A 22,898-nucleotide genomic window follows, 5' to 3' on the forward strand; every position below is an offset into this window, starting at 1 on the left:
CATGATGGCACACTGTGAGTCATGTTTCCCGGAGATGATCTCCACCGCCTGGCCAGGAAGGGGAAATCCCCTGTGGCGAGGGTCATTCCTGCTGGGTGTATGGAAAGAGCAGAACACATCCTTGTATGACCTTCCTAATCTTCACTTGATTTACTACTGATTTACTACTAAGTTCTGAAGATGGCTTCAAAGTCACCTATTTTTATTTATTTTTGACACATAACTATATTTGTGGTACAACTCCACTAATGTCTAAAGTCTAAAACTGGACAATTTCATCTCCAAATCAGCTTTCAAGGATATACTATCATGAACATTTACTGTATACTGACACTCGCAACTGCTCTTAAACTAGCACCTGTATCTGCCTGCCTGCTGTGGCTGTTTTGTTTAGCTCTGTCTGCCTTACCATTTTAACTTGTTTTAATCTTGTTCTGTTTTAACTTTGTGTTTTTTTTACCCCCTGCCCCCTATCCCTCAAGAGGCTGTGCCTTTTGCCAGGTGGCCATTGTAAATAAGAATTTATTCTTAATGACTTACCTGGTTAAATAAATAAAAATAAATAATGTAACTGCGCCTAATAGGGGTGGGGGGAAATTGTATATAGAGTTAGGCCAGTAGTAATGCGATACTTTCCCCCCTGTGACACTGTAGATAACATGGAGATCATTGTAATATTGCCTCTCCCTGAACGTCAGCAAAACAAAAGAGATGATTGTGGACTTCAGGAGGTCGGGGGTCAAGGACTACAGCCCCCTCAGCATCGACGGGGCACCGGTTGAGAGAGTGAACAGTTTCAAGTACCTCGGAGCCCACATATCCGAGGACTTGACATGGACCACACACATTGACAGTGTTGTGAAGAAGGCACGACAACGCCTCTACTTCCTCAGGCGCCTAAGGAAGTTCCAAGTCAGTCAGAAGATCCTTAGGAACTTCTACTCATGTACAATAGAGAGCATCCTGACTGGCAACATCACCTCCTGGTTTGGGAATAGCACTGCACAAGACCGTAGCAGACTACAAAGAGTGACACGTTCAGCCGAACGCACAATTGGAGGGGGGCTTCCCACCCTCCAGAACATTTACAACAAGCGGTGCAGGGGGAAGGCTAAGAGAATCATCAAGGACTCCAGCCACCCGAACAACTGCCTCTTTGAACTGCTGCGGTCAGGCAAGCGATACCGGAGTCTTAAGGCGAGCACATAAAGACTCAGAAGAAGCTTCTATCCCCAGGCCATCAGGCTGCTAAACGAACAATAAACACTATGCAACAACCATCAAATGCACACAGCACACACACCCACACGCACACACTCACTTAAACAAACAATACACTGCAGCACCCACTCTCCACACTTTAGAGCACACAAACACACTTTATATTTATTGATAAAGGATTTGCACTACAACTCGTACACCTACTGTAAATTGTACCTAAATTGCACCTCATCCCATTTCTGCCTTGCACTATATAGTATTGTATATTAGTACACTGCATAGTATTGTATATTATATGGTAACTCAGTTACGTCTATTCTGCATCGAACATTGTACATATGTCTATACTGAACAGTGTGACCTCATTTTTTTACTTCTAATTTACATGCTATACTATGTTATTTTATTTCATACTTATCTTGTCTTGCACAGTCTCTGGAGCGTAACAGTAAGAAGCATTTTGTATAAAAGTATTCTGTACTTCTGTATGACAACTATTAAAGAAACTTGAAACTTGAATATTTTGTGCATTACTAGTTCAAATAAACAAACAAGGTATTCTTTAAGGCTGTAACAGTCCCAGACAAGACAATGTGAACAGTGGTCTCCTACTTCCCTCTAGTGGTCACCGTCAGATGGTACAGGCCATCATAGAACTGTGGTTAGGGATAATTAATATATTGTCCTCGTTCATATTGTTGTGGGCCATCCCTGCCTTTGTTTGATGTCGCCCCCCTGTCTGGTTGTTGTGTGTGTTATTGCCTTTTGTGTCCAGGTTTGATTATTCCTTGTGTGGTCTGATTTTGTATTCTTTGTTTTTGCCTGGCTGTGCCAGGTATGGCTCATCATCGTTAGTCTGTGTATATTAATTAGTGTGTTCTGTCCTCACGTCCTTTGTGGCGTCATACCTCCGTGTTCCCGTACCTGTCGTGTCACTGCTGTCGTCTTCCTTGCCCTGCTGTTTGTATTGAGTCTTAGTAAGTTATATTAGTATTCCGTTTTTGTGCATCTTTGTTTTTCATGTAACAGTTCATGTTTTTCTCTAGTGCCAGCTCGGCTGTGCCTTTTGCTTTTGTTTTGTACTGTAAAATACCCTTGCTCTCTTGGTTCTAAAATAAATAGAACACTACGTTTTGAGAAGAGCAACCACCGTCTCCGTTCATCCTGTCATTCCGCAGTTTGGGTTCTCATCAGTCAGTTTGCATATTGGGTTATTTTCTCCCCCAAATCCTAACAAAGGCCCTAAATCCCAATTGATTCATGGGTTTTTACTCATATGTGATTTTAATTGACATATTATTTCACCCTTTGTTACTGTGGTCAAATGAGAGCAAAGCGGTTATTGAATTGTAGTATCAAATGACATTAGGAATGGAAATGCTATCATATCATGTTCAGTGTATCATATTCCATCTTTCCGTTCCCTCCCCTGCTGCCTATATCCTCTTCTGTAGGCTCCAGTAATACCAGAGGAAGTTGTGAATGCATCGTGCGTAGGGTCCTCTCAGTAGAACAACGCCATGTAGCCTAATAACCTCCTCCTCAGAGAGAGAGACACATATCCCTCTTTCATGTGACCCAGCCCTTCATTAGTACCACAACAGATTGTAATTTGCATATACAGGTCCCACTGTGTGGATGGAAGGTGTAGTGTAGTGTAGTGTAGTCAGTGTAGTGTAGTGTATAGTGTGCATACAGGGGGAAGGATAGTATGTGAATGAATGAATGAATGAATGAATGAACAAGTTTTATTTTCGAACAATATATATCTGTTCATTTGACATATATACCATATAAAAAAAAATATTTAAAAAAAGAGAAACAGATAAACAAATCATAGTGTACCCTGTTTGAAAAAGGAATAGGAAGAAGTAGCTATACACTTTTTTATTTGATTCTACCCCTTTTTAACTATTCATCACAAATTATATAATTGTATTCTATTGTTAATTATGAACACTATCTCTATATAATCCAATACATTTATATATAAATAAATGTATATAAATATACATATAAATATATAATAAGGACAGTGTCACTTCAGGGAACATTTGCTTAACAGACCCTAAAGGTGCAGTCGATTTAGCGGTGGTGTTATCCTTACTAATTACTAGTGGGTGCAATTATTGCCCGTTGGTGTCCAGAGTGGATTCAAAATGAAGTCGAGGATGCTCTCTTTTGTTCTTGCCACACGCTTATTTGTCTCCTGCTCTGCGTTATTATGCGATGATTTCTGACATGGCCCTAGTAATATTCAAGTAGGTTCTATATTCATGGCTTGGTACTCAGGTTTTTTTATCAAATACTTGTTGCAAGATTGATTTAGACTGTACTCTCCCTGATGAGCACCACGCACAGTAGAAAATCATACCAAGAAACTGTCCGCTTCTGATTTTAGAAATATTTATTTGCCATCCATTGAATTTCTTTTGGTATATTTTTATTTTGAATGATTACACTTTTCAAATCTCTTTATTTAAATGTATTTAAGTTCATCACCCGTGACTCCTGGGTGTACTCACTTCAGCATCTGAGAGATTGTGGAAAGGGTTCGTCTTTGACTTTCATCCTATTCATCATAAGGGTGGCATTTGGTGGCATTTGATATGTACGAAAGATAAGGGGGGAAACTCTACAGAGAGTCATTATTTTTTCAAAGTGTACCCTGAGCAGCGGCTGACAAAGGATTCCTCCTCCTCCCGCCCGCTGGGAGCTTCCTCCTCTGGAGAACAGAGAACCACAAGACTCCTCCCTTTATTTAGCAGGGAGTCGCAGTCATAGTTACAGGCCTTTGGCTGTTTGCTGTAGTTGAAAGAAAAAGCCTGGTCTGGTTTAACATATTCGGCTACACTGCCTTGTTCTAACATTGATATAACATCTATTCTGTGTTAGCATTTTGTGAGTTCATTAAATAATACATATTATTACAATCATTTTGTGAACTAACTATATTTCCACATTTATTTTTGGAAGATATGTAGCACTGAAAGCGGCAATTGAACGCAGTACTGCCGAGGTCACATAAATTGCTGGAAAGAAATTAAATGAAAAACAACCTTATTTAAAGAAAATATAAACACAAATTGCAATAGCAATAGACTGACAAATATACATTGATCAAATCAAGCAATGTAATAAGATCACCAAACACCTGGACAGTAGAGATGCTTGTTTCAACTTGATAGAAATGCCTTTTTAAATGCCTATTATCATTTACCTGTGTATGCTATTCTTGACATCATTGAAAAAATGCTGCTGTTCTTGCATAAATTTTTTCTTTTAAATCTGTGCTTTGATTAAATTATAACAATGTCTTTTGTAATTCCATGTGGTAAATCACATAATGTGAGCCGGTAATGTCTACTCTGAAAGCCATAATGAAATGTTTGACACGTTAATATCCACATCATCTGCCAGGGGTTGCTGTCATGTCTACACACGCTGCTGCTCGTGTAGGTGCATCGTCACTCGCCGTGTCTAATGCAAATGTTGCCTGCAGTGATTTACATTTGACCACAGCTCTCTATTGTTGTAGTTGCCATTACGTGTCTACGTTCACCTGATCTGTGCTTCATATATATAAGTATAATATAATATGATGTCAGAGATTTTTCCTTTTACGCTCACCTGAGATGGTTCCGCTGTATTGACTGTATAGTTGATTGACAGGTTGAGTCTCTGAAAGCCTCTGTTGACATGTTATTGCTTAGGGTGGGGGGCAAGCAGACCAGGATAAGCCTCAGTGCTTCACACATATCCCTCTCTTTACTTTTCCTCCACCCCCCCCCCCATCCCCAGTCTTTTCTGTCTGCTTATGACATTTCTTCCCCAGCAATGAATTATTGACCAGCATGGTGTCCTGTGAGATGTTGTAGTCCATCTCCACAGCATCATATAGCTTATTCTTTTTCTTCTCTCAAATCCTACAGCCTGAGAGAGAACACGCCTGGAGGGGGGGGGGGGCAGTGGCTCAGGAGGTAGAGTGGTCGTCCATGGGCAAGACACTTAATCCCTAACTGCTCCCGATGAGCAGGTCGGCACCTTGCATGGTCGCCTCCGCCGTCGGTGTGTGAATGTGTGTGTGAATGGGTGAATGTGAGTCATAAATTGCAAAGCCCTTTGGATAAAAGCGCTATATAAATGCAGACCATTTACCATTTATGCCTGGGCTTATCTGGTTCAGTGTCAGTGAGAGGTGGTCTAGATGGATCCTCTTGGCTGCTTTTTTTTTTTTATTATTTGTCTTTTTCCCCCTCCATTTTCCTCCGATTTTCTCCCATCCCAATGTTAGTCGTATGCCAATTCCCAGTCCCTTCCTGGTCGCTGCGCTTTACCCCCCACAGTCAGATCATTTGGGAGAGTGGAGGCTACCACGTGCTTCCTCCGACACACGTCCAGCCAATCACCGCTTCTTTTCACCTGGCAGCGCGGATTCTCATTGAGAGGGCGTAGCGTGTGGGAGGACCACACTATCCCCCTCACGTCCAATCCGCGCTTAGCAGGCGCCCCGACCGAACTGTAGGAGTCGCTGTTTACAACGACCCGGACCCACCCCGCCAGCTTCTCCCACCCTCTGATACAGCCAATTGTATCAGTGCAGACGGCCAGCCAAGCTGGTGACAACCCCGGAGCTGTGAGCTGGATTCGAACAGGCGAACCAAGCTCACAGCTCCGGGGCTGGTGACGAACGCAATCTCCGCTCGACCACCTAACCGCCCTCCTCTTGGCTGCTTTCTAAACATGCTGGTCTGGAAGGAAGAAGAGGGCCGCTGGGTTTTCTGGATTTGACTGCGTTCTTTTTTTTTTTTATCTACTTTTTCTCCCATTTTTTATTTTTCTCCCATCCCAATTTCGTATCGTCCAATTCTACCCTCCCCTGTCTCGAGCGCTGTTAGGCCATGCCTCCCACAAGCCGGCTGCAATGTGGACGAAGCCTTACATCACGTGTCCCCTCCGGTACTCGAGGAAGCAGCCGTCGCATCTTTTCACCTGCACAGCGCAATCTCTCAGCGGCGAGGGTCTGCGTGGGAGGGACACGCCGCCCCCGTCGCTTCCTGATTCTGCTGCGCAGGAGCACCAACCGACCTGTAGGAGTCGCTGTCCACAACGTCCGATCCCCACCCATCAGCTTCCCACCCCCTAATACTGCCAATTGTATTAGTATGAACGACCAGCCAAGCTGATAGCAATGCGGAGAGCTGGGCTCGAACCCAGCGTCTCCTGCATTGGTGGCGAGCGCCTTGCCCACTACACCACCTAGCCACCCATATTTGACTGTGTTCTTGACAACACATCCTTGTTTATCAAATGTTATTTCATGTAGTTTTTCATTGCAGCTATTCATTGATTTTGAGAGATTTATCTTAACCTTTAACTAGTTAACAGCCTACTGCAGATAATAGGCTACTGGATTACATTTTTTCCCCTAAATGTATTGCTTTACTCTATTGATTGGTTTCATGGTTTTAACATGCATGTCATCAAGGTCAGTTCTTTTATCATAGGAAATACATTTCAGAGATTATCAGCTCTCTTGGGAAAACAAAACAAGCCAATGTACACGTGGAAGTCTGCTTATTGTAGCCCTTTACAGACATGAACAGATTACAGTATTTACCAATAGCTTACTAACTGCTGGGTGTATTAATGAATGAAAACTGTTGTTGGAAGATAATGAAAGCCCAGACTGGGGCTCAGCAGTTAATTGGCCTTCAACCACCAAGGCGTCTCAGTAGTGAAGCACAGAATGCAGATGTCATAATAAAACTGATAATTCCACCTCATTCAGATGTTATAATGTGCTGTATGTAGCAGCTCATTTTATTACTGTGTAGTATAGTCTGTGCAGGTGGTATAAACTCATCAAGATATTGTGTTTGTATTTTAATGTAAATATTTGACTAGAAAAGGCACATATTGAACGTGTTTTGGTATACCTTTATTTCTTTAAGCATATCCTTACATCTGAGTGTTGGCAGGGGCCTGGAGAGAGATCGTCTTCTCTCTTCGTGGAGACGGCGGTTCGCGCAGGGGAATGTTGATTATGTAGCGCACCAGAGACCTTGTGTTGAAGATGGATGCTGCCACATTGTCCCGAAATAATTATCCCTGTGAAAAGTGTGACATCACCCCCAGTCTTTGAACAATGCTGAGTGGCTCAAGGTTGCCGTCTGATGTGACTTTGAATTGACTTGCTGAGAATATGCCTTGAAACCCCACTATGAAAAGCCATTGCCTGTACAATAGTGTATTGTGAGATTACCTGTTGCTTAGGAACCAGTGTTGCTTGATGCTCGGGCCGAGCCTCGCCAAGGTCTTTACGGTACCTCAAAGATTACAGGAAAAACAGAGTCAACTTCTGTCAGCTAATATAAATACTGAGGTTTTGTCTCCAAATACAAACTAAATGTAAAGTGACTTAAAGCAGGAGGCCTCTCTGCTTCAGACCTCTTGTCCTGTTGTGGTATTAGTGTGAATATTTCTAAAGGAATATAAACCTTTCTGGAGTTCATTCGCAGCTTGGATACACTTCTTGTTCTTGTAATAGTTTTTAAATGTGTTGTAAACGATAGTAGATTATAGTAAATGATAGTAAATGATGCTGTGCCAAGCACTGTGTCTGACATTACTCACCACATCTTAGAAATAAATAACCTGCAAGTATTATGTATATATCTCGTAAACTACATCTATATTGATTCAAATATTGGAATGTATAATCCTGTGATTTATTGTGGATATTTACTGTTAATACTTGTGTGTCTAGTTTTATGTCATGTCAAAAAAAAAGAAATAAATAACCTTTTACCTAGTGGGCAGTTCTGACCTTATTTCTATTTACACCTGGGCCCTGTTTCTTGTACCTGGATAACTGAGTTAGCCGGATAACTTTAACTGGATAACTGAGTTAGCCGGACTTTCCGGTTCCCTGTACGTGGATTTTCCAAATCACCATGACAACAGATCCAAAAGTTTGAGCCTGGTCGAAAGCAGAGTTTAAGTTCAAGTTAGCCTGACCCATCGCCACGCCCCCGCAAAGAAGTGACAGCCCGTTTCCTGAAACTATTCCCACAGTCTACGATCTGCATTATACCATTCTGAATTACGTTTTTGTGCTCCATTCTTCCAGAGGGGGCTTTTGAAATGTAAAATAGATCCAAAATGCTGATACTAAATTCACTTTGTCCTAAATAATGCACGTTATATATACCGTGGCGACGGTGGCGCTCGCTCGTGCGATGTACACATTATGTGGTTATTTTAATTGTAACTGGGATTAAGATGTCTGATGAGATGCGCTGTTTGACGGATTTGAGAAATTGAATGAGCCGTTGACGTCACATTAATGAATGAGGATAAAGAGATAAACTTCATTCAAAACAAAGGATATTCTAAACACGGGTCTCTCGTTCATTAATGTATAAACAATGAATTTATCCCATCTGGCACAGTGGTGCAGCGGTAGTGCTCAAGCCTGCCAACCCAGCGACCGGGGTTCAAAACCTGGTGTTTCCAATATGATTTTTTTGAATATAATATTAATGATTATACGCCAAAGTAGCCTGGTTTTAAGTTAAAATATTATAAATCTACATGCATTGAGGATGTCATTCTTTATATAGCTCTCAACGTGCACCAAATTGAATTATTCCTATATTGCAAAAAGAAGGAGACGACTAGGGTCTCGAACCCCGGTCGTCTGTGTGAAAGTCAAAAGAACAACCCGTTAGACCACATTGGAGATAAGTTAAAGATTGACTATACATCAATCAATGGGTAAGAGAGCCGTATCGTAATTCTGTATAACAGTTAACTAATTATTTTCGCTAGCAAGATCTCATTTGATTATTCAATCCAGCAGGCAAGTTTAAAGAAATATAATCTGATTGATTGAGGTAATGAGGGACTTAAAATTAGCCTATAGATAACGCATTTAACTTGTCGGCGAGGCGATTGAGCCGTATTGCAATCTGTCAATAAAGTCTTAAATCAATTAATCAATCAATGCCGTTAGAGAATCAGGATCTCTGCCATCGATACGTGCTGGCTTTTCACCTAAAGCGGCCGCGCGCATTTAGCTTGAGTCGCAAGTCTGGCTTGAGTTAACGAGACTGAATCCACCTTCGTGGAACAGGAAAATCCCGGCTTCAAACATCGGGTTAACTGAAGCTGGATAATGACATCTTGATCGACTTAGTTGAACCACGTACAAGAAACAGGGCCCTGCTAAAACCTTCCTTGAAAACGTGACAATCAAATCGCCTGAAATTCTGTGTGTTCCCTGTGTGTGTGTATGTGTGTGTGTGTTTGTGTGTGTGTGTGTGTGTGTGTGTGTGTGTGTGTGTGTGTGCGTGCGTGCGTGCGTGTGTGCGTACTGTACCAGGTTATTGAGCTTCCAAGGAGCGGTAGCGTCTCTGTTGATGACGTTCATGTGTCCAGCCCTGGAAAGGAAACGGTCGTGGTCACCCTACACGGAGCTGTCAATCTCCCCCCACTGACGGACAGAGGGATCCCACAGCCGTTCGCCATAGTGTGAGTTACATCCTCCTGCCCTTTGTTGTGTTTTAGCTGAGGCAAATAAATGTGAAACAATCGGAGCCGTCGTGCCACTAGGCAGGTCAGGCACTACGCGTACGGGTCCCCCTTCCTTAATAGGGAACCCAACCAATCAGATATTTATGTTGAAACTAAGGTAGATTTTTATGTTGAAAAATGTTGAAATGGCTGTTACTCCTCTGGTGCAGATATCTGCTTTAAGGTCAAATGGAACCCCCCCCCCCCCCCCCAAATGTTTTGCCTACGGCCCCCAAACGTCTGCGAACAACGTTGTGTGCCGTGAGAGGGTATATAAGATAAAAACATAATTTGATTGGCACAATGATGGTTATTAATGCAAAATGCATCATGGATGACATTATGTCAACATTTATAGATCATAACTCCTACAGGTCCATTTCACTCCAATATTACCAACCTAAACAAACCTATTTACGGCCACAAAATAGAGAAAATACAACTAGAGAATAATAATAATAATAATAATAATAATAATAATAATAATAATAATAATAATAATAAAATAATAATAATAATAATAATAATAATAATAATAATAATAATAATAATAATAATAATAATAACTATAATAATAGTATACGGTATAATAGAATCCTATTTTCTTTCCTGGTGGCGGGGCTATGCATTTGTTTACGTTTGGATAATGGATTGGCCATATCCTTCAACTTATAATAACAGAAAGCATTGCAGATAAAGAGTTAATGTGATGCATTAACCGTGATGCATCAACTACTGTACAGTAGGTGTCATTGAAATAATATGGCAGCGTTGTACAGAGAAAGGTCTAAATGCACCAGTACTCCAAATGGCCGTATGTAATTGAGTATGTAAGCTGAGGAAGGTAATGTTCTGATATGTTATCTCTCCCACTGAAATTAAAGGGGATCCAGCAAGCGCCCCCCTCCCCCCTCTTCATTCGGGACATGATTTAGAATGTTGAGGGCTTTGTCAGAGAGACACACTAATGTTATGTTTCTTTGTTTTTTTATCTGATCCTCAAAAATGAGATCCCTATCAATAATAAATACAATCATTCTTATGACCTTGTAGGGGGGGGGGCTGAGAGGGAGTGAGAGAGAGAGAGGGGGGAGGGAGGGAGGGAGAGGGAGGGAGAGAGAGAGAGGGAGGGATGGGGAGAAAGAGAGGGGGGAAGAGAGAGAGAGGGGGGGGAGAGAGAGAGAGAGGGGTGGGGGAGAGAGGGAGGGGGAGAGAGAGAGAGAGGGGGGGGGGAGAGAGAGTGAGAGAGAAAGACTGGAAAAGGGAACTCCTTATTTTTGCTTCACAGTCAGGTGGCTGTCTATCAATTTCTGATTATTGCACACAGCCAGACAAAATCTGGCCTTGATTAGGATGATTAGTGAATACCGTTCTACAACTATGAAGCCATAGACAACTCCTCCTCTCCTCTCTGATTTGCTACTGTGGGAGGAACGTGTTGGTTGAATGAAGGCTGTAGACACGTTGGCCATCAGTGGCTGCAGCTTTGGAGAGAAACAACACCACTTTAAATGGAATGTGAGTTTTTTTTAAGGCATACAGTCACACATTTTTCATTCGCAACTGGCTTTGAGGCAGGAGAAGGGAGCGACCAGCTGGGATCCAATTGGAGGCTTCGAACAACAAACCTGAGCTTTCAGAGACAAAAGATGGACAGAAAGGGGGGATGGGTACTTGAAATAAGACAATAAGCCTCCATGATAACAATCTGTATGTGAAATAGGTGAACAAAGAGCGCAGTCACAGACTGAAGTTTAATGTTTAATGTTAATCTGCCTTATCCAGGCTTGTGGCAAACCATGGCAACCACAATTAAACAGCAGGACTGTGAATATGCCAAAAAGCAAAGGATGGATTCTGTGACATAACGATTCAGTGATTTGATTTCACACCTTTGAGTCATTATGTTATGTTGTAAACATAACTTGTTGTATATCTAGAGCCACATAATAATTAAAAACATTTGTGGTTGTGCATTAGTGGTTGTGCATTAATGTTAGCAAGACATCCATTATTACTGTTAAACTTTTCTTGGCCATAATTTGCTTTACGAATAAATAAATAATTAAATCCCACCTGGTGGAAGTTATCACTGTGGTTGTTTTGAATGGAGAAATCTGGAACACTTAAAGATGGTGACAACAACAACAAACATATTCAGAAGAAATAATTAAATGTCATGTGATTTTAAATGGTGCATTTATATAGCACTTTTTTTACAAAGCGCTTTATAATTTTGTTCCTCACATTCACCCATTCACTCACCGACGGCGGAGGCAATCATGCAAGGTGCCAACCTGCTCATCGGGAGCATTTAGGGGTTAAGTGACTTGCTCAAGGACACATCGACACGCTGCCCGGGAGGAGCGCGAATCGAACCAGGAACCTTCTGATAACCAGATGACAAAAATTGTATGTTGACTAAAATGATAATTTACTGCATCTTGAGGTGAAATGTGTTAAAGATGTTTGAAATTAATAGTAGTTGCCATGGTAGATGGTAACCAAAGACTCTTTGACATAAACCTCTAGACAGCTGTGTAGAAGCTGGTCATAGTGGGGAAAAAAGGGCAAAAAAGTGACAAACCATTCTGTAATTGTCTGTAATTTACCAGTGACTTCAAATATGAAAGAAAAACAATGACGTGTATCACAGACTCTTGGATACAGATGAGGCCCCATTCAAAGAGATGGGGGTCAGGGCTCTTAGGTCTCGTTATCAAAATGGCGGCGGAGTGAACCGGCTTGGCTAAACAGATGTAAGGGAAACTGTGCCTATAGAAAGCCATCCCACTGGGACTTTAAAGCACAGTGCACAGGGTAGTCATAGCGATTGATTTTTATATTAATAATAGATGGTCCTGCATGGGATAGTTATTGGTAAACCACAGAGATTGTTTGTTCATGGCAGCTGTCCTTGACTTCATCAACCACCTTTTCTTTAGTCTAAAATTACTTGTTTTGGTGCATGCTCAGTTGACTTTTTTTATATACTGTATGTTAAATGGCTTTATATCTTGTGGACTTTGTGCGTAAGACAAGCAGATATGGTGTAGGAAGTACAGGCAAATTAGTATTGTTTGACCTTTTTTCATCTTGAACTACTGTCTACTTCACAGCTTGGCAGTTTATTAGTATGCTGTAAATAATTCATACACATCTTCAAGACCTTCCTGCTGAAAGATGTCACTCTTGTTCCTCAATTAGGAGATACCGTGTAATCTGTGCCTTTGTCCATCTAGGGTTCACTCAGGGTACACTCTAGATCCCATGTAAGAGGCAGCTCTGCATCTTAAGACTTTGCGGTAAATGCGAAACGTTACCCTCATCCTAGCGAACCCCCTGCCCCCCCATCCTGTACGCATACGGTGGGAGCTCTTGCAGAAAGGGCTGCAAATTTAATGAGCGCTTTCCCGGCACCGCTCGGATCCTCTGGGTGCAGGGTCTGGACGGTAACGCAGGCTGACATCTCCATCCTTGTTGAAACGACCCATCTCGTCCTGGTTGGGTCACAGAGAGGGGGAAATGAAAGCCACCTCCTTTAAGAAGATCCATTTGAACACTCCTGTTCTACTTTTTACAGTAGTAGCATTTAACCCTCTGCTCGGCTCAGTCTGTGAAGAGTCAAGACGGCATCGTTATGCTCTGTTCCGCCATGCAAAGTTTTGATTTCAGTTTTAGAATTTTTTTATATCACTTTAGTCTTTATTGACTTTATGCGTATACAAGAACAAAACATCACTTATAAATAAATACCACTTACTCTACATTTCTCCGATCTCGCTTATTAAGAATTCCATAATTTGCCTTCTTGTCAATTAAGTTTATTTAATATATTTCTATAACTAATCCATTTTTCCTCTTTTCTGTAAAATGCTTCTTCCTTCACTCTTAGAGAATAAGTAAATTGTTCCATCACACATGCTGTATTTCCTGTACTACATCTAACCACTGTCTCTGTCTGTCTGGGTCGGTTTCAAGCCAGTTTCTTGTAACGTTGATTTCCATTTCTAGTTTGCTCGTAGTTGATGAATGGGTTATTCACATAACATTGATCTAGGTTTTTGATTGTGTGTTGACTATTAAATATATAAATTATAGGCTAATTGATTTGAGCTTGATGGTCCATTCCACGTTGAGTCTATGTACTGGTATCTTCTCAAGTGAAAACATTAAATTCTCCGCTAACGAGAAATTCTCACACGCTGAGCAGCACACTTCCTGCTTGCATCCACAGAAGTGCCTTACAGGCCTTACCATATTTTATTTATAAGGGGGATTTGAAAGCCATCTACCTCTGGTCATGTACAGCTGAATCATACAGCTGGTTCCCAGCTATAGCCAGAGGATCTGCAATATCCCATCCGTCTCTACCCATTTTATCCCTCCAGTTTATGGAGAATTTATAAGCGGGAATAAATGGTAAATGGTGCATTTATATAGCGCTTTTGTCCAAAGCGCTTTACAACTTATGCCTCACATTCACCCATTCACTCACACATTCACACACAGACGACGGAGGCAACCATGCAAGGTGACAACCTGCTCATCTGGAGCAATTACGGGTTAAGTGTCTTGCTCAAGGACACTTCGACACGCTGCCTGGGAGGAGTTCTGATCAAACCGGGAACCTTCTGATTACCGGACGACCGCTCTGCCTCCTGAGCCACTGTCGTTCCCAGGGGAAGATCTCTGTAGTGGAGTGTTGGACTGATCTCTTTCTGGAGATACCTCAGGGGATCTGTAGTCAAAGCAGATCTTCTCCATGTTGTTGACCGGCTGATGCTCCCTACTGGACTGTGCTTCATGGGTTGGAGCTGGACGTGAGGTCAGTCTGAGTTCATACCAATACATTCTGAATGGAGACTTGAATTGAACTAAAGTCCAGCGAATGGAAACAAAGGGGAGGAATGATGTCACACTGGAAGAAAATATGAAGTTCTTCCTCCTGACAGGACTTTAAACACAGCGTGTAACGCATATAAGAATCATGTTTGTGATTTCTTCTGACTTTTTAAGATAAGATAAGATACGATAAGAGGGAAGGGGGGGGGGGATGAGACTATGTCTGAATGTGCTCCTCCTCTTAGCTAGCTCCCCATAGAAAGGGTGGGAGGCATTCTCCAGGATAACCTCCAGCTTCTTACTCATCTTTACTGGCCACGGAAAACTGTAGACGGGTATAATTCCAAGATGGAATTCCTAGAAAAGATTCCCAAAAACGTAACACCCGAAAGGCTCCTTTATCCCCAGCCACAGAGTGTAGGCCTACAGAGCGAGCCGCGATGGGGCACAGGGTGTGTGGTTGGTAACGGAGCACATCCAGCCGGTGGTGTTCAGGTACGTATGCATTTTGTGGATGGGATTAAGGGGAGCTTGGTGTCACGAGGTCAGTCAGCCCTCGGGCTCCATGGCGGGAAGCAGGTGGCACGTTTCATACGTCCCCGGTAAGAGGGATTAGGCCTCTGCGAGAGAGCAGGAGAGTGCCTGCTCCATTCAACTGTTTGCGAGGATGAAAGGGCGTTTAGTGATTAGCCAGGCATTTTGAGCCGAGACCTTGATTTCAGTGTAAAGTACGTTTTGTAATGTCTTGCGAAAGACAACGTTGTTATTTCTAGAGGGAGGTCATACAAGAGTGGGTGGGAGTACTTGCCTTGGTAGACAGACTTCTTCATGGGCGGCATGGTGGCACAGTGGTTAGCACTGCTGCCTCACAACAAGAAGGTCCTGGGTTCGAACTCCAGCAGGGGGCCGTTCTGTGTGGCGTTTGCATGTTCTCCCTGTGTTCGTGTGGGTTTCCTCCAGGTACTCTGGTTTCCTCCCACACCATAAAGACATGCATGATAGGCAGGGTGTAACTGAGGGGTACAATTCCCTGACTGTATTGATAAGTATGGTATCATTAAACCACTACCGCTTTATGTACTTTAATTACTGGCCATACAGTACATGATATATAAATATGATGAACACTTCCCACAATGAATCGGTTCCACACAAAGTTGTAATTAAGTATTTATTGCAGCAAAAGGTACATAATATACTTCTCTATTTTACTTTGGATGCGCTTATAAGGCAAAGGAATGTGCGTAGGCAAATCAATAATGAATGTCCATTCTCTGGTTACGCAGGAGGTAATTATACAACCTGAATCTTAGGGAATTATATCTATGGTACACTAGTAATATATAGCGGGAGATACTGGAAGGGTCCCCCCGGTTGTAAGCCAGCAGGGGTAGAGGATCTGTCGGTAGTAGAGAGTCTGGTCAACGATGACTAAGGAGACTCCAAGTACAGGAGACGGTGCAATAGTCTCTTGATCCACAGACGAATACAGCTGTTCTCCGTAGACTGTAGCTCCACAGTGAAGAAAGCTAGCCGGCCTCAGGCTCTCTGAGGCGCAGACTCGACGTGGCTCCTCACAGGGTAAATCCCACACGTGTAGGCGTCGGCGATTCTCCGCTCCATAAATCACAGGACCAAAACAAATATAATCCAGCCGCAAAGGGCTATGTAGTCGTCGGGTAGATTAATCCAGTGTACATGTCCACACGGTTCTCGTCTAGGTCTCCTCGGGTGAAAGCGCCATGAAAGCAGCCCAGCCTGGATAAGCACTCTAGCTGGTACGAGGAAGCGTTGGTGATGCTGGTCACTGTAGAACTTTAGCCGCACGATACACTATACACAAATAGACTATTACTGACTTAATAGAAATATGTCGCACTCGACGGTATAGCGCCAAACTCTGACAATTCAGTTATTAATTCGCACGCGGTCTCAATGCTCTTATTTGGGGCCAAACAGGCCATACTTCACCGCACGGAGTATCGTGGGTGAGGCTTCAACTTATTGGGTAACTCTACTTCTGTATTCACCTGCGCCATATTTATATGCACAGCGAACAATCTAGTGCCAACCTCATTTCTGTCTCGTATCCCTGGGCAAGGCCGGGCATGTACAGACATGTCTTGACGGTGGCCTTGAACCTGACTCTGGAGGCATGGCCCTGGCGCCTGTGGACCGCTGTCCAATAGGAGAATGAAATATTATGGTCTGGTCTAGGCTAAAGGGATATTCCGTGTATATGTACAAGGAATATACAAGGGATATCAAACGATATACAAATACTATGCAATATATATCAATCAATAAATATATATATTCGGTTTAATCTGATCCTTTGTAACAGCCGCCTCCTAATTAGTCCCACCTAATTAGCTAAGCAGAGACAGATTAACCGCACTGTCCACTACTCAATGTCTGTTGTGAGGGGTCGGGCAGTTCACAAAGTCATGGGGTCATGGTCGTCATCGATAGTATCGGGGAGCCTTGGCAGTTCTATTAGCCTCGCCACGGGTCGGGTGTAGATCCGTCCTTGGACGAGCACTTCGGCTGCTCGGACCTTTCCGTCGGCACCGGTGATCACTTTGCTTACGCGGCCAGCCGGCCACATAGCTCGGGGTAGTGACTGGTCGATAATCATGACGACTGTTCCTTCTGTCAAATTGTCTCTCTCTTTCACCCATTTCTGGCGGGTCTGTAGAGACGGTAGATAGTGGAGTAGGAAGCTGTTCCAAAACTTGTCAGCCAATACTTGACTGTACCTCCACATTCTTCGGCCGTTCGCTTCTTCAGGCCTGTACATTGTCTGTGGTAGCGCGGGGTCCAGCCGCTCCATCAAGAGTGTGTTGGGGGTGACTGGGTCGACATCTGCTACATCACTTGAGACGTAACCGAGGGGCTTTGAGTTCAATACTCCCTCGATCTCCGTGAGGACTGTCATTAAGACTTCTTCCGCCACGGTCTGGGCCCCAAGCACGGCGTACAGGGCTGTCTTTATTGAACGTACTTCTCGTTCCCAAGTTCCACCGAAGTGAGGTGCGTTCGGGGGATTAAACTGGAAGTCAATCTGGGATGGAGCGAGGTGGGTCTTAAGTTCTGGGCCCATAGCTTGGAAGCTCTCTCTCAGCTCTCTTTCTCCGCCTTTGAAGTTTGTCCCGTGATCAGACAATAATATAGACGGTTTGCCTTTCCGCGATGTGAATCTTCGGAAGGCCATAAGGAATGAGTCTGTGCTCATGGTTGGAAGGAGTTCTATATGCATCGCTGGGGTGGTCATGCATTTGAATACAATACCCCACCGCTTCTCGGTTCCTCTTCCTTTCTTTATATACAGCGGGCCGAAACAGTCCATACCGGTGGAGTGAAAAGGCTTGTCGCCGAGTCGGAGGCGACAGGGAGGTAGGTCAGCCATCCGGGGTATACTGGGCTGCGCTCGCCACTTACGACAGTCTAGACAGGTTCGCTGGAAGCGCCGCACTGCTTCTCTCCCTTGCAGTATCCAATAACGACGTCTGATCTCCGCGAAGACTCTCTCTGCCCCGGCGTGATGCACATCCTCGTCGTATTTCTTTATGATCAGCTCTGTGACCTTGTGTCGGCTGTTTAAGACTATCGGGTACTTGACGTCATCCGGTAAGTCTGGAGCTCTCCGCAGACGACCACCCACTCTGATGAGACCATGGGCGTCGCTCTCGGGGGCTAGGTGGAGCAGTCTGCTGTCTGATGGGACGGACTTTGCTCCCTGTAGACAGTCTAGCTCATCGGGGAACGAGTCTCTCTGGGCTCGTTGTAGTAGAAGAAGTTCTGCTTCTTCGTAGTCAGCTGCTGTAATGTCAGTAGTGAGCTGAACCTCTGGGTGGTGCCACAGGAATGTCTTTAGCTGCGCACTCTCTAGGGTGAGGCAATCGTCTATGTCGGGGTCTGTGGAGACGAGTGTGTTCAATCCACAGAACATAGATTTCTTGTTTTCGGCCTCCTCTTTACTCGCTTCCCGTGGGGTGGGTGTAGGCCACTCTTCTTCTGGGAGCTTGAGGAACTCTGGCCCGTCACTGTATAGGTTGTGACGGGTGAGGTCATCCAGGGACATTCCCCGGGTGATGACGTCAGCTGGGTTGTGTTTTGTGTCCACATACCTCCAGCTTGCTACTTCTGTTAAATCTTGAATCTCTGTGACTCTGACTCCCACGAAGACCTTGTATCTGCACGAATCAGACCGGATCCATGTGAGTACTGTCGTGGAGTCTGACCACAAGATTGTTCTTTGCACCGGAATGATGAGTTCACGTTGGATTAACGTGGCGGGTTGCGCTCCTGCCAGGGCTGCGCAGAGCTCTAGACGCGGGATAGATTGTTGCTTTCGTGGGGCTATTCTTGAGCGAGCCAGGATGAAAGCAGTATGTATTTCTCCTCCCTCCTCTCGGGCACGCAAGTAGGCCACCGAACCGTAGGCTACTTCGGAGGCGTCGCTGAAGACGTGCAGGTCCATCTGGCACGTCTCCGGCCTCACTGTGGGTGGGAAGTAGCTGCGGCGTATGTTGACACCTGGGAGTGAGCTGAGTTCCGTCTCCCACTCTCTCCATGTGGATGCAAGGTGTTCGGGTATGGGGTCGTCCCAGCCCTGGTCCTTGTCCCATAACGCTCTTACAATCATCTTTGCCCTGGTGGTGTAAGGTAGAATACATCCCAACGGGTCATATTGTCTGGCGAGTGTTCTGTATACACTCCGTCTGGTGGTCGGTAGTGCAGTCGACCTTCCCTGCTCCTTGGTCAGGGGTGTGTGTTTATAATGGAGCGAGTCTGTTTTGAAGCGCCAGACTAGTCCTAATGTCATTTCTTGGGCTTCTCCTGGGATGGTCGCCATCCAGGTCTCGCTGCTTGCTGCCTTGTCCTCGGGGGAGAGGCTGCGCAATACTTGCGGGTCGCTGCTGGCCCACTGCCTGAGATCAAAGCCGCCTTTGATCAGGGAGGCGCGGAGCTTGAGTAGAAGGGCCTCGGCTTCTTCTGGCGTCGAGACGCTTTGCAGACAGTTGTCCACATAGAAACTATTTCCTACACTTTGTCGGACCTCTTCATCAGCTGCTGGGTCCTCTGCGACGTGCTTTTGCAGTGCAAACGTAGCACAGCATGGGCTGCATGTGGTTCCGAAAGGGAGGACTTCCCATTGATAGATGGCTGGTTGCTCATCCCCGATCCTCTCTCTCCATAGGAACCGCAGCAGGGGCTTGTCCTCCTCCACTAGTCTCACCTGCAGGAACATCCCTTTGATGTCGCCGCTGATGGCCACCTTGTCTTGGCGGAAACGTAGTAACACGCCTAGTAGAGAGGGGCCAAGTGTTGGGCCGGGCAAGAGCTCTTTATTCAGATTTTGTGATCCGATCTGGTAGCTGCAGTTGAACACAATACGATCCTTGCCGTTGTGGTGGACTTTGTGGTGCGGCACGTACCATGATTCGGTCGTCTGATCGGCCTCTTTAATGTCAATTTTCTTTATGTGTCCCGCTGTGATTAGCTTGTTAATCTCAGCGCGGTACACCGTCTCTTGAGCGGGGTCTCTGGCTAGGCGCCGCTCTGTGTTCAATAGATACCGCTCCGTCGCTTCTTTTGGGGCGTGGAAAATAGGCATACCCTCTCGCCTCAGGAGTGGAGTTGCGTATCTCATCACTCCGTTGACTTTGACTCTCTTTGTCCCCTGCTCGAGGAGGGCTATAGCGTAAATGTCTTCCTTGGAACGAATGTCTTTCTTTTCGTTCTTAAAGGGCATTGTCTCTAGTGTCCATAGCCTCTCGACATGCTGTAGGAGGGTGGTGTCTTCTTCTGTCACTCTGGAGTGGAGGCAGTTAGTGGCTGCTGTTCGGTTAAGAGACTTAGCGAGGGGGCCTTGTAATGTCCATCCTAGGCGGGTCTCGACTGCTGCAGGACAGCCTCTGGGCCCTGTGTGGACCCGGTCTATCGGGACGATGAGGTCTGCATGGTCGGAGCCTATCAGCAGGGTCGGGGTGGCACCGCCTATGAGCGGTATAGGTAGTTGACGCAGGTGCACATATTTATCCATCAGCTTGGCGATGGGGTAGGTGTACTGCGACAGGCCTATTTCTTGGCTGGTGAAAGCATTAGTAATCCTATACCGTCTCTCTGGCTGCCCGCTTGCTGCGATAGTGAAGGAGACATTCTCGCCCTTTATCGTCTTTAGATCTCTTCTTATTGTCCGAATCGTCATCTGGTTTTCGCTCCCCCGCAGCCCCAGCTGGGCCGCAGCGGACGCGAGGAGAAGGGTCTTCTCTGACCGGTCGTCAAGGACGGCGTAAGTGTCCATGACCTTATCTTGGTAACTCAGTGTTACGCGGACCACCTTTAAGAGCACCCGGGCGCCCCCGCTGCTGGCGGGGTCAATGTACATAACACTTGTCTTTGTGCTGCTTGAGGGTGCAGGCTTTCTTCTGTTACTGTCGTGTAGGACATCTAGGTGGGCTCGGTCACACCGATTACACCTCTTCTTTAAGCGGCAATCGGCTGCCATGTGACTGCGCGCACATCGGTAACAGTGTCGGTTGGACTTTATCCATTGACTCACCTCGTCGGCGGTCATCTTCTTGAACGTGTCACATTGTGACAACCAGTGTTCCTTTTCGCAGTACGGGCACACCATCTTCCACTTCTCTTTCATCGAGGGGGTACTGTGGTTCTTGCTGCTCGGTACTGATTCTGATTGGTGCATGACGGTCACCAATCTTCGGCCATCGTTTGCTCTCCTAGGTCCCTCTCTGGAGCTTGGGGTGCTACGCATGAACGTATCCAACCGTAGGCTGTTGACTTCTCTCGCCAGGAAGTCGGCTAGGTCTAGGAGGGATGGCTCGGGACCGTTAGGATCATGGTGGTCTCTTTGCCGCCTGAAGCGCTCTTGTCGGGCGGGCGGAAGCTTCTCTAAAATCCTCTCGACATTAGAGTTCGCGTACAGTTCGTGCATACCCTTTTCTCTTTGCGCCCCCAGCATCCCTACCAGGGATTGTACCTTGATAGACAGGTCATCTAGTGAGCGATTGTCTGTGGCTGGGGGTAGGCGGTCAATATGCCTTATCTCTTGTATTACGTAGTCCCATATGCGTCCATATCTTTGGTCGAGTGCTGCTAGAGCCGCTGTGTATGGGGTAGTAGAGGTGGCATAGGCCAGCGCTATATTGTGCGCTCGGGGCACCTTGAGGTGCTTCAGTAGGATAGCATACTTGTACGGTTCATCAGCTACATCGGACATCATTGTCTCTAAGCACATTCGTAGCTCCGTGTACTGTGCTCTGTTCTCGTGGGTGAAGTCCGGAAACGTCGGTGTGCCAATGTATGATGCCATGGATGGCTGGCACATCGGTGAGCGTTGGAAGAGAGGCCTCCTAGGCGAGTCTCCTCTTACGCCTCTTGGTGGGCTGGTACCTGCTGGGTACCATGGCCCGCGTATCCAGGTGCTGTTCCTCGGGGCTGGTCGTGCGTCAAGCTCACCCGTGAATTGAGTCGGGGGTCTGTAGCGCAGAGCCGCGGGGGTAGAGCCTGGGCTGTACTGGACCTCCTGGTCCTGTGGAGTACTGTGCTGCTGTCGGGCTTGACTCTCCTCCTCTCCCTCTTCTTCTTCCTCTGGCAGGTCCTCTAGATCCTGTAGTCATCTATTTAGCCTCTCCGCGGTGTAGACCGTTTCTTCCTTGTAGCTGGGTCTCACTTGGACCGGTCGGGGAAGGGGTTCGGAGGGGGGTATAGGCTCTCTCTGGTGGTCGGGCTCAGGGTCGCTTGATCGGGTAGGGGAGGGTGCCCTTGACCCTTGTCTTGACGAGGCCCTGGAACCCCGTGCGGAGGGAGGGGGTGTTGCCCTGGTGATCAGCTGCTCCATTATCTGCGCTTGTAATCGGTCGCGCTCGGCTTCGCGCTTGGTGAGAGCAAGGTCGCGCTCTGCTTCTCTTTGGGCACCGGCAGCGGCGCGCTGGGCTTCGGCCGCGGCGCGCTGGTTTTCGGCCCGGTCCCTTACCATATTCTCTTCCGTCTGAAGGCGTCTAATCTCTAGACGTATACGATCTTCGTCGCTCCGTTGCTGCGCCTGAAGGCATTCTCTTTCCATGGAAGAATGTTCGCGCTCACTAAGCGTCTGTGCTTGGAGTCGATCGCGCTCTGTTGAGGCTGCTAGGCTGGCGAGGAATGCCTGTGCCAGCATCTTGTCCGCCTCGCTGGGGGAAGACGCTGGTTGAGGTGATCCGCTCCTGGCAGTACTCGTTGGAGATCTG

The 22,898-nt window shown here is 45.7% G+C and overlaps 1 protein-coding gene across 1 annotated transcript in view; it reads left to right on the forward strand.

The window, feature by feature from the left end:
- Nucleotides 1-22,898, forward strand: part of ccdc33 (coiled-coil domain containing 33) — a gene marked incomplete at both ends in the record, with an annotated part of 174,978 nt that overhangs the window by 40,269 nt on the left and 111,811 nt on the right. Inside the window, one exon of the mRNA XM_084335198.1 lies at nt 9,608-9,756. Within this exon, the coding sequence (XP_084191324.1) occupies nt 9,608-9,756 (149 nt within the window). The remainder of the gene's footprint in view (nt 1-9,607; nt 9,757-22,898) is intronic.

The sequence above is a fragment of the Notolepis coatsorum genome, assembly GCF_963971535.1.
Source record: "Notolepis coatsorum genome assembly, chromosome: 18".
Lineage (NCBI taxonomy): Eukaryota > Metazoa > Chordata > Actinopteri > Aulopiformes > Paralepididae > Notolepis > Notolepis coatsorum.